At 39.6% G+C, this 12,783-nt stretch overlaps 1 protein-coding gene across 6 annotated transcripts in view; it reads right to left on the minus strand.

Moving 5' to 3' along the window:
- The window catches only part of PRP40A (pre-mRNA-processing protein 40A), a 39,049-nt gene that overhangs the window by 15,873 nt on the left and 10,393 nt on the right, over positions 1–12,783 (minus strand). For all 6 annotated transcript variants that reach the window (XR_016247695.1, XM_089377293.1, XM_089377292.1 and 3 more), the window contains exons 14-27: positions 12,702–12,779; positions 12,522–12,608; positions 12,293–12,327; positions 12,029–12,134; positions 10,585–10,665; positions 10,400–10,492; positions 10,263–10,316; positions 10,043–10,159; positions 9,799–9,897; positions 9,594–9,641; positions 9,423–9,515; positions 8,986–9,093; positions 8,732–8,796; positions 8,500–8,602 (exon numbers count right to left, since the gene is read on the minus strand). Coding sequence is in view for 5 of the 6 variants with exons in the window: in XM_089377293.1 (XP_089233419.1) it covers positions 8,500–8,602; positions 8,732–8,796; positions 8,986–9,093; positions 9,423–9,515; positions 9,594–9,641; positions 9,799–9,897; positions 10,043–10,159; positions 10,263–10,316; positions 10,400–10,492; positions 10,585–10,665; positions 12,029–12,134; positions 12,293–12,327; positions 12,522–12,608; positions 12,702–12,779 (1,167 nt within the window). In the remaining variant the exon portion in view is untranslated. The remainder of the gene's footprint in view (positions 1–8,499; positions 8,603–8,731; positions 8,797–8,985; positions 9,094–9,422; positions 9,516–9,593; positions 9,642–9,798; positions 9,898–10,042; positions 10,160–10,262; positions 10,317–10,399; positions 10,493–10,584; positions 10,666–12,028; positions 12,135–12,292; positions 12,328–12,521; positions 12,609–12,701; positions 12,780–12,783) is intronic.

Here is a 12,783-nt window from a genome sequence, read left to right on the forward strand (position 1 = left end):
CAGATATGAATTTATTTGTGTTATATGACAATTCGTCAAATGTCGGCCAGCAATTAAACCGCCCCCACTTGTGCTCCACGTTTTAGTATAAATACAAGTGCCTTGCAAGTCATTTGAACACACAACTCTCTTGAGATTTCTTCTTCTCCACTTGTTTTGGGTTTTAGTGGAAAGAAGAATCTCTAAGGGAAAAACGCAGTCCTAGAGGATGATGCCCTAAACGCAGTCCTAGAGGATGATGCCCTAGCTGCAGAGGGTGGTCTAGCCGCAGTCCAAGAGAGGAGATCTGGCCGCAGTAAAGAAGCTCCTTCACAGCCTAAACCTGCTCCTATACGCTGCCCTAACCTACCCTAATCCGCTACCTAAAGGATGCCTTAATCCACTATCATGAGGAGGCCTTAAATCTGGCCTAGCCGCAGATCTAAGGAATGGTCACCGCTGATGCAAAATGTGCCCTAGCCGCAGGTATCATCACAGCAAAAGTGACTTCTATACATAGCTAAACACAAACCTAAAACACAGTCATCTTAGCTAACTGTTAGGCCGAGCTTGAGGGCTTAAAGCATGATGATTGTGACATGTTTTAAGGATTGAATGTTGTTGTGCTAGGCCGCAGGCCATAACACCACAGTTGGGCTTGCTTAGGGCAGCAAAGGGCTATCATATGCCCTAAGGCAGCAACGCAACTAGGGAGGGGTTCTATTAAGGTATGTCGCAGTCCTTCAAAGGCTGTTTGGAAGTCTGTTGGTGAATCAAAGGCTACAGCCATATGCCTAATCAGACGGCCACTAACAGTGATAGGCAAGCAAGGTTTGAGCAGCAAGTTTGATGTTGCTATGTGAGGATAGGTAGGATTGTCTTAACATTAAGGCTGCCTACCTAGTACTAGAATGACTTCTAGTGCATGATGTGGAACGCTACTACAGCATGATAGGCATCATAAAGAAGCGTAATGAAACATGTTATGCATAGTTTTAAAACTCCAACTCCGACTCCGACTCGGCCGAGGATCGCCTCCGACTCCGACTCCGAAACGGTAATGACTCAGCCGGCTCGATTTCAATGACTCGGTCGTTGTAAAAAATACATTAAATATTTATTTTTTTTATAAAAAAACATCATTTTAAAGATTTTAAACATAATTTTAGAGATTTTCATTCATGTTTCCAAACACAGCATTATAATATAGATGGAAGACAACATATGATCAAAGTAGGCTCATGAACCAATCCATTATATCAAAATGGTACCCAATGGCAATACATAGTCAACTGTCATACATGATCAAAGACTCAAAACAAAAAACACATAACCAAGGAGGCTAGAAATGGCCTCTACAACAAAAGTAAACTGTGACCAGACTCCAGTACTAGTACTATAGCTACTGGATAGTAGCTACTGCCAGAGGAGCCAAGATCATGTCGATCAATGTCTGGATCATCATCGGAGTCAGACAGGTGGTCCATGGCTCCTCATCATCATCATCTCCAACTGCAGTTGTAGAAGTGGTACCACTAGCAGGTTGTGCAACTGCAGCAGATGCAAGCTAAGATAGAGTAGATATGCGGCTGCGCTTCTGTCGTGGCTGAGCAGAGGAAGCACCTACAACTGGAGTCCTTGCTGGCTGTGACACTGAGGCTGGTGGATTGGGATCTGCATTCAACTGAACAGCATGTTCAAGTTCAATTGATGTCTCGATATCTAAATCTAAATCAAGATCCTCATCAAGATCAAACTCTGCTGGACAACTCTCCACTACCCAATCTGGTGTTGGATCAATGTCTTCCAACACAATGGGATCTGAATCAGGTCTTTTGTTCAGCGAATGGTTTCGTCTGAGCTGGAGGTTGTATTGGACATAAACTAGATCATTTAACCGTTTTTGATCCAAACGGTTTCTCTTCTTTGTATTACTTGGGAGCAGGAGCGAAAATGGGAGAGGGAGCGACATTTTTAGAAGCTCCTGGTTTGGGAGCGAATCCCAGAGGAGTTCGACAACCAATGTCACTAACATCAAGGTACATAGAGGGATTTGTGCTCTTGATTAAATACGAGTTCCATACCCTAATACATGACAAAATTCAATGGAAACATTGCAATCTTCCAATCTTGAAATCCTGAAAAACTAATAAGTCTGTTGGATTTTGAATGAAATCTAAAATTCTACTTTCTCCATATGAAATCCAATGAGGCCGAAACCACTCTCAAACATCCTGAGTCATTTCATGGTAATGTTAAAAATTTAAGTAAAAGGATGAAAATGAAGATTAAGGAGAATGTCACTTTTACTTTAAGAATTTAACATTACCATGAAATTTGAATAGCATATCAATAGTAGAGAGCATTTGAGTGTGTTAAATAGGGTTTGGGAGGGGGAAATGGACCCCAAATGACATTTAGCAGATTCATATAACACCTTGGAGTCCAAACCAATTAGAAATCACCTTAAAAATCCATTAAAAGAATATTAAATCGTTGTTTAACGTGTTCTAGGCTAGCTTTTTGTGACTCGGCCGTGTCATAACGGAAACGGCCGAGTTGGCTGAGTCAGCCATGACTCGGCCGAGTTGGCTGAGTCAGCCATGACTCGGCCAAACGTACCGTTTCAAAGGCCGAGTCATGGCTGAGGGTATCGGCTCGGATCAACTCGGTCGTTTCGGTATCGAAACAGCCGTTTTTTAAAACAATGATGTTATGTGCTTGGTATCAAAGTGCAGCACAGTGATAAAAGGAGATGCAACATGATGGGCACAGTAAGGTACAGTTTGAAGATGCAGCACAAGGAGGTGCAACATGATGATATGGTGCAGCAGCATGATGTGTGCAGCATGATGATGAAGAGCAGCATGTTGGGTACAGCATGATGAGGTACAGCTCAGCAGTGGTGCAGCATGGTGCAGCTCAGTGATGATGGACATGGTATGATGGTGCAGCATGGTGCAGCACTATGATAGGTATAGCAAGGTGATGGAATCACCTGAGTCCATATCAGCTTCCTCATAAGACATCTTCTTAGAGAAGATCTATGCTCTTATCTTGTCAAATCAAAGTATTGACTTCTGATGTATATGTACTATTGAACTATTGAAGAACATATAAGAAGAATTGATCAAGGGTTTCCCCACATTGGGGTTTGTCGCTCTGGCTAGTGCCACATCTTATGTCCTCTTGTCTTCTGCGATTTATGTTTATGTTCTATCTCCAATTTACTATTATGTTGATATGATTGCTAATCTGGAAAATATATTGAGCTAACTCGGAAAATTGAAATAAATTGCTCTAAGCATAGAACATACCTAAAATTACCATGGGATCAGAGTTGAGGTAAAGACAAAGCCCAAGCAAGAGTGAAAGAGCAATCACCGAAGACAGTTGGGAAAGGACAAAGGGCTCAATGGGTTCCTCATCCCTCTTCAAATTCACCAAGGGTGAAGTCGAAGGAGAGAATATTATCAGAATGGCGCAGCGAAAGCTTCTGATGACCTACCTAAAGATCACTTCAATGGGAAGTCTTGATCTAAGGGTGGAAGGAAAGGCAAATGCCTTGCTTGCAATATGTTTTGCCATTATTCGAAGGAGTGTCTGAATGGTAGGGACACATCACTTGATGATGATAAAAATCATTCCAGTGACATCTTCACTAATAAGAGGAATGACAGGTAATGCAACTCATCAAGGAAATGACCAACTCTTCAAAGAAAGCAAGGAACCACAAGTATGAAGAATCAAATGTTGTTTCTGATAAGATAAAGAAGCATTATCTTATATTGGCCCTCTCCTCCAAACTCTTTGGGAATATGGCTTATTGATTGTAGTGCTTCAAGGCACTTCATCAGATAGAAGGGTGCTCTCTCTAATTTGGTAGAGGTGGCAACAATCGTGGGATTATATTTGGAGTCAATGCCACTTATCTTGGAAAGGGTGTAGGGAATGTTACCCCTCAAATGAATGAGGGTAACTCGATTTATTTTAAAAAAGCTCTTTATGTACCTGATCACAAGATGAACCTAGTGTCCATTTCGGCAATGGAAGTCAAAGGTTTCAGGGTGGCATTCATTGATGGAAATCTACATGTTTGAAAATAGAATTTTCAAAGATGCTTTTATCCTTGACTTCAGGATTGGCAATTTGTATTAAGTTGCAAGAAGTCCATTGGAGACCATGTTAGTTGACACATCTCTTCTATAGCACCAAACATCTGCTTATCATGTGACCCTACCCAATGTGTGTCAAATGGTGACAGGGATACCTGAATTCAAGAAGAGCATGAACGTATATGTCCAAGATGTTCCGAAGGAAAATCATACAAAGGGACCATTTCCCTCATGTAATAGGTCCATAGGTTCGGAACAACCCGAGGGGTTTGAGATTCATGATCAAGAATCTCATGTATGCAGGTTGAAGGAAGCTTGACATGAGAGGATTGATAGTTGTCTGATGAAGCTAAGATTCACTAGGAGTGAAGTCGATCCAAACCTTTGCTTGAAGGTTGTGGATGATAGACCTCTCATACTGGAACCTTTGTGACTTTCTGAGAACAACTAGGAGTTGTGGAGAGACTCTCTCCTAAGGGTCTTATATGATATGGACATTAAGCTCTAGGAGCTCTAAGGGGCTTGGGGGTACATCGTGGAGCGATGAGCAACCATAGGGTGAGTGGTCCAGCCTTCCCCTAGTGGTTTGCTATGTAGGCAGGATGAGTGGTTATCCTTCCCCTGTCAAGACACAATCATAGGGTGAGTGGTTCAACCTTACCCTAGTGACTTGTTGCGTACAGGGTGAGTGGTTTAGCCTTCCCGTAGGATACCCCTTGCGACATGTAGGCAGGATGAGTGGTTCATCCTTCTCTTGCTGAGACATCCTACCCATGCAGTTTGGGACTCATGGGAAGTACTTCTCATCTGACCAATGAGCAGGGAAATGAGGATAGGGACCATAGTAGTACTGATGGATGCATCGTGTTACTACCATACTCCCTATGCTAGGATGATATTGATCTGGGATCAATGAAACTGACTGCGGCTTTGAGACACTCACGATATTGATCTTGGATCAATGAAACTGAATTCGGGTCAGTATGAGTGGTTTGAGACAATCTCTCATGATATTGATCTGGGATCAATGAAATTGACTTCGGGTTAGTATGAGTGGTTTGAGACACTCTCTTGTGACATCGATATGCGATCAATGAAACTGCCTTCGGGTTAGTAAGCATGATATAACTCACTCTCTTTTGGAACTGATTTGAGATCAGTAAGAGTGGTATGACACATTCTCTTCATATGGGACTGACTTCGAGTCAGTAGAGAATGGTATGAGACATTCTCGATCAATTCTTCTTCTTCATGGTTTGGCACTGATCGCAGATATAGTACAGTCTAACAGATGGATTAGCAGATGGAGTTCTCCCAAGTTGAGAAGGAGTGTTAAAATTGGCAACTAGGGCCAAACTCCATGTGGGTCATCTTATTTATGGCAGCTGATATTTTTCTTGGACTCCTCTCATCGAGAAGTGTAGGATTGATCTAAAGATCATCTGATTCCGATAAGTATTCATGGAGATATGAATTTATTTTTATTATGGGACAATTCGTCAAGGTCGGCCAGCAACTAAACTGCCCCCACTTGTGCTCCACGTTTTAGTATAAATACAAGTGTCTTGCAAGTCATTTGGACACAACTCTCTTGAGATTTCTTCTTCTCCACTTGTTTTGGGTTTTAGTGGAAAGAAGAATCTCTAAGGGAAAACGCAATCCTAGAGGATGATGTCCTAAACGCAGTCCTAGAAGATGATGCCCTGACTACAGTCCTAAAGAGGGTGGTCTAGCCGCAGTCCAAGAGAGGAGATCTGGCCGCAATAAAGAGGCTCCTTCACAACCTAAACATGCTCCTATACGCTTCCCTAACCTACCCTAATATGTTGCCTAAAGGATGCCCTAATCCGCTATCATGAGGAGGCCTTAAATGTGGCCTAGTCGCAGATCTAAGGAAGGGTTACAGCTGATGCAAAATGTGCCCTAGCCGCAAGTATCATCATGGCAAAAGCAACTTCTATACATAGTTAAAGGCAAACCTAAAACACATTCATCTTAGCTAGTTGTTAGGCCGAGCTTATGGACTAAACACATGATGAATGTGTCATGTTTTAAGGACCGAATGTTGTTGTGCTAGGCCACAGGCCATAGCACCACAGCTAGGCTTGCGTAGGGCAGAAAAGGGTTCTCATATGCCCTAAGGCAGCAACACAGCTAGGGTGGTGTTTTGTGAAGGTATGTCGCAGTCCTTCAAACGTTGTTTGGAAGTATGTTGGAGAATCGAAGGCTACAGCCATATGCCCTAATCAAACAGCCACTAACAGTGATAGGCACAAGGTTTGAGCAGCAAATTTGATGTTGCTATGTGAGGATAGGTAGGACTGTCTTAACATGAAGGCTGCCCACCTAGTATTAGAATGACTTCGAGTGCAGCATATAGAGAATCCTCTTAACAGTGAACTATGCAGCAAACGATAAGATGTGACAGTGTTGGAGCAGCATGATATGGAGCGCTGCTACAGCATGATAGGCATCATAAAGAAGTGTAGTGCAACATGTTGTGTGCTCGGTAACAAAGTGCAGCAAGATGGGCACAGTTAGGTACAGTTTGAAGATGCAGCACAAGGAGGTGTAGCATGATGATATGATGCAACAGCATGATGTGTTCAGCATGATGATGAAGAGCAGCATGTTGGGTACAGCATGATGAGGTACAGCTCAGCAGTGGTGCAACATGGTGCAGCTCAGTGATGATGGACATGGTACGATGGCACAGCATGGTGCAGCACTATGATAGGTATAGCAAGGTGATGGAATCACCTGAGTCCATATCAGCTTCCTCATGAGACATCTTAGAGAAGATCTATGCTCTTATCTTGTCAAGTCAAAGTATTGACTTCTGATGTATATGTCCTATCTCTCTCTCTCTGCTGAACTGTTGAAGAACATATAAGAAGAATTGATCAAGGGTTTCCCCACATTGGGGTTTGTCCATGGCTAGCGCTACATCTTGTGTCCTCTTGTCTTGGCTTGTCTCTTGCGATTTATGTTTATGTTCTATCTGCAATTTACTATTATGCTGATATGATTGCTAATCTGGAAAAGAAGTTGAGCTAACTAGGAAAATTGAAATAAATTGCTCTAAGCATAGAACATACCTAAAATTAACAGGAGCAGACCAAAGTGGAATTTGGCCCTAGTTTCCAAATTTAACAAAAACTAGAGCATAGCCAGGTTTTTCAATTGGTTCATCACCTCCAGCAAATGAACCCGTTGTTTTGAATACTAAGATATTGAATAGACAGAGTATTAAAGGACATTGGCAGATTTAACAAGGTTACAATTTATATTGATTGTGGGTGCCATGAGAGCATAATCAATTGAATGAAAGTGGAGATCTGCTATTGCACCAACCAAGTGTCAAATCTCAAACATGTGACATGTTTCACCTTGCAAGCTACCACAGCCACATAAGGGGGTTGCTGACTACTAGGATCTCAAAGATTTTCTACCTCACTACTTTTATAATGCAATAATGATTACATTCACAGAAACAAGTTAAATAATATGGAAAACTATGCATTTAGTTTACATTCATCCCCTTGTTATTTAAGCTTACTGCACTCCACACCCTTATTTATATAAAACTCCACACCAGACCTTATTACTAATTTGTCACTTCCTGGACTTTATCATCCATAAAAAGGAGGCACTTGTTGATCATTCTTATTTCTATTAAGGCTTCCACCAATGAATAAAGGAAGGATGGTAGCATCTCACCCACTCCTATGCATTGGTTCTACGAAATGTCTTTCCCTCATCCAAATGAGTGTATGCTTCTATGAAATGTCTTTCCCTCGTCCAAATGAGTGTATGCACTGCCAGAATTTAGGTACAAGGATATAATGTATTGGATAAATGCATACTCAACCGCTTTACTCACCCATAACCTAATATTGCAACACTCGCAGAAGATATGTCAAGTTACACTCATAACCACACTGCTTGGTCTGATTGCTTCCAAAAAAAAATTATAATATTGATATGGATCACAGAAGCCTAAACTCAATTAAGAAAAAATGATCATGCGTAAACGTTGACCCCAAATCTTTCAGGTGACCAAGGGTTAGCACATGGGCCTTTCTACAGGCTTCAAATGCATCTATGGTAATGCCTCATTGATTATATAAAGGCTCATCAGATAGTGAGGAAGTCTTGTAATAAATAACGGACACATGCTCTCTTGCAAATAGTGTTTGTAGGTTTGAAGTCCAATAGTCCCTATTAAAGGATAGTGTTGTCTCAGTTCAACAATTATGCCAAATTGCCAATATAATCTAAAATGTGATGTGTACTAAAAATGGGTCATTGCCAAACTGTAAAATACAATAAGAAATAGCGCACAATCTGGAAAAAAGAAGCAATTGCTTATTATCAATTAGCAATATAGATGGAATTTACGAACCTTTTCCTCCTCTCGCTTGCGTTCTTTCTCCTTCAACTTTTCTTGAAGGTGCACAATGTACTCATCAAATATCTCCCTTTGGAAGCCCTCATCATTAATGGATCTGAATTTTTACACCCAAAAAATTACCCAGCAATGGAAATAGAGGAAAGTACTACAGTCTAGTCGTTAAACAAAAATACTCCTGTCGTTAAACACAATAACTCCTGTGCATAATGTTCTTAGTATTTACCTGTATTCAGGAGCCTCTTCAAGCAAAGACTTGCAATCTTCCCATCTTGAGGAAGCAGTTATTTCCTGAAAGGAGACAACATATTCAACTAACAAGAAGTAACCAAATCTCTAGCCAACAATAAGATGCCAATGCAAAATAGAATGTGGCACTATAAAATAAAAGTGAACAAAAAATGTGTGGTACTTGGAAATATAATCAAAATTAGGAACTTGGGGAAAACAACTCTTCATGTGAAAATGATTGAAATTCACCTTTACAGAATAGAGTAAATCTGTAAACTCATCTGCAAGTCTTTGCCTTTTCTTTGCTTCCTTCTCCTCCTTTTCCCTTGTCCTTTCCATCACTTCTTCAAACACAAGCTGCAATAAAGATATTGAATGCAATAAATACAAAATAAAGTCCTAAAACTTGCAGACTTTTACCATTTTGACAACATTTTTTTCAAGGAAAACCTTGCAGATAAATCCAAGGGATGCTTCCAAACATTTTAGGTTGGCATGGTAAACCCATTAGTTTAGACAAGTGTGCCTTAGGGGATTCAAACCAGGCACCTGCTGGCACAGAAATGGCCCAGCAACCGGTTGAGCTAACCCCTTGGGCTAAGAAGCTGTCTTCACATAACAGTATTTCAGGTAACAAATATCTTCCGTCTTTCGAATTTATAGTTGGAGATATAACTATTACTAACCTTAAGGTTTGATTCAGATACAGCAGCCAAATCACATGCTTCAGCAATAGAAGCTTTGAATTTGTCAAAAGTCCATGCTGATGTTATTGTGAACTGAAACAACAACATTGGGATATTAGAAAATTGTACCTCAGCACTCCACTTATTATATTATAAGCCCAAATTATATACCTTTCCAGCCTTCATGGCATCTTTTATCCTTGCTTTGTCATCGTGATACTGCCACAAATATTTTAAATCAAAGTCAAATTTAAATAAAATGTATCCTTAACATGTAACAACCTTATAAATATAATTAGCTGGCCTGATGGTAAATATAATTAAATCTGTTATTAAATTCCATAATTAAAACAATGTTTGTTTCATGGTTCAATACCTGCTTCTCTAGCTCTTCTGCAACATCTTCAAACAATTCTTTAGGCGTTGAACCCGATGTGTTTGATGCAACAGCCAAATAGGCCGGGTAATCCTTAACCTACAACAAATGGAATGAAAATTTCTTTCAGCATTATTTGAAGTGATATGGATAAGAAGACTAAAAAAACAGTGCTGATGTGAACAATGCCAAGCCACATCTGCATATTCTAAAAGCCTTTAAACGACGTAACAGCATCTCATACCTTGCCACAGTAATCACGCCAGTGAGTCTTGGCTGTAAGAATACCAGATGCCCTGTGTTCCTCCATTAACTTTCGAAATTCATCCCGGTTCTTACGCTCCTTACGTCGTAATTGTTCCTATATTATAAAAGCCTTTCTGTCACTAATCTAAAAAATATATATTGCAGAACAAAACCATAAAATAGAAGACAGAAAATAAATGCCCTAGTTTTGGACTTGCCTTTTGAATCCTCCTTTCTTCTTCTTCTTCTTTCTCCAAATCACGGATATACTCCTACCAGTATCAAACCATCAACAAAGGTTATAGCAAGAAACACAAATTGACAATAAAAAATTAAATTAAGGGTTCACAGCCACCTGGAAAATTTCCAATCGATCTATCTTATCCAACCGCGAGCATCTCTCATCATCTTCTAGACGATCTTGTACTTTTCTCCATTGAGTATTAGCCTGCAAGGAAAAACCAAAACCTTCATTCTTAAACGTTTTAACTTAAAAGCACAATAAATCACACTTCACCAAAACATACACAAGGTGCATACCTTTATGAAATCACAAGACTCTAAATATGCCCTATATTCAACGAGATTCCTTTTCCGCTCTTCTCGTGCCTTGTCCCGCTCCTGATGTCCAAAAATATGTTCATACATTCAGACAAAATATATTTAAATCAAAATAAAAAAAGCTAGTGCAGCTTGGGTGCAACAGAAACATCCTAGATATATATTAGCAATCAAAGATTTGGAAATACATGTCTCCAATATATATATATATATATACAGATTAAAGGAACAATACACATTGAAATGCTGTTATTTAGTTTTGAGAGCTTCTACAATACTATAAATTAAGTGGTAGTATCAGATAATAAAAGACTAATGAAATAAAGTTGCATGTCGTCACATTTATAGATAAGGTTTTTGTGAACAATTGCTTGGGTGGTTGGTAAAGTGGGCCATTGTCATCCCCCCACCAAGAATCGAATCCCCCAAAAGACATGCTCACCCTTCATTACAACTCTCACCCACAGAAGCAGGATATTTCATACAGTTGGAGCTAGGTGCAAAGCTTGAGTCCACTCCCCATCTCATGGCAACTAAGCCAAAGGATTGCTTCCAAGAATTGTGTAACCTTCTTACCTCAATGCAATAAATTCCCTTATTGGGAAATAGGTCGCTTGCACATGTTGATCGGAAGCATCCATCATTAAAATCCTAGATAAATAAGGTTTAAGGATAATATAGAGTTGCATAGAATCTGACAGGCTCTGGTAGGCAAGGCAACTCACAGCAAAATCAATACAAACAGCACATACAAACAGCACATACAAACAGCACACAATAGGCATCTCACAGCAAAATCAAAGATCTGACAAAAATAGCCCAGAACCACATATCCAGTAAACACAAGCATTTCATACTGAAGGAGTTGGATGGAATAACAGCATCCACTGGCGAAAGGAACTGACATGCACACATTGGGAATCAAGGTACTGTTTTCAGAATTTATATTTGTTTAGAGTTCTTCATTGTAGTGTAAACCATAAATCTTGGAAAATCTTGTTGGTGCAGGAGACAAAAACATACCTGTACTAGGAAGCCAAATATACTAAAAATAACAATGTATTGCACAATTTGTGACTTTCTACAATATAATCTGTAGAAAAATTGAAGGTGTAAATGAATGAATTGTGGGTGCACCCCAGATTGGGGCTAGGTATAATGTGGACTACACTTGCCTATGTTGGAAAGAGATCTTCATCAACATTATGCCACTTTACATCATCATGCAACCCAACAATTCTAGCAGTTAGCTATGTACTACTACCTAAATTTTTACAAATAAATATATATAATATTCATTCATGAATTTTGAAATAAAGTTGCTATTCAGACATATGTATACAAAATTCAGCCACCCACCCACCCATTTAACTAGCTAACTGAAAAAATGTCTTGACTCATAACAATGTAAGTATGTGCAAACCTTCCTCTCCAACTCAATCAGATAGCTCTCAAAGAGCTCCTCCCTTTCTCTTCCTCGCTCAACAGCATGGAACCTTGCATCGTTTTCAAAGAGAGAGACCGCCTTACTGCTCAAAATAAGTAAAAACTGTTAGGTAAATGCACTCTCAATTATATTGCATTTAATAGAAAGCACAAAAAAAAAAAAAGTTAAGATGCAAACTCAACAAGGGCAGCCACACTCCACAAGGGCATAAACAGTCAGTCAAGATATGAATGACCATACCTCCATCGTGTTGCTGATGTAAGTTCTTTACACTCCTGAAAGAAATATATAATTGTTACAATTAAGTTACAAAAAAAAATCAATTTTATTACTGGAAACATTTTTTATCACTGAATATTCAGTTGTAGATGATATAATAAGCAAGAAAACAGTTTAATTTTAACTTTTCATAAATATATTCCAGATATGTAGCAAGTTTAAACTATTTCAAATAAAGATGCAAGGTTACCTCCAACATAATTACAAAATCTTCCCTTGCTCTCTTCTGCCGAATGCGCCGTTCTTCAGCCTCATGTTTTTTTCGCTGTGCCAAATACTACAACAGCAAGATAGTACAGAATCATTGACCCAACAATCATACTGTACATGACACTAGGACTCGAGGATACAAGGAAAAGTGAATTCATACTTCATTGAAAGCTTGCTTACGCTCTCCAAGGGTTTTGAGGGCTCCATATCTCTTGTCATTGATGATTACACGCATTGCCTAC

This window comes from Pinus tabuliformis, chromosome J (assembly GCF_031772625.1).
Source record: "Pinus tabuliformis cultivar Carrire ecotype Pingquan chromosome J, CPIR1, whole genome shotgun sequence".
Classification (NCBI taxonomy): Eukaryota; Viridiplantae; Streptophyta; class Pinopsida; order Pinales; family Pinaceae; genus Pinus; species Pinus tabuliformis.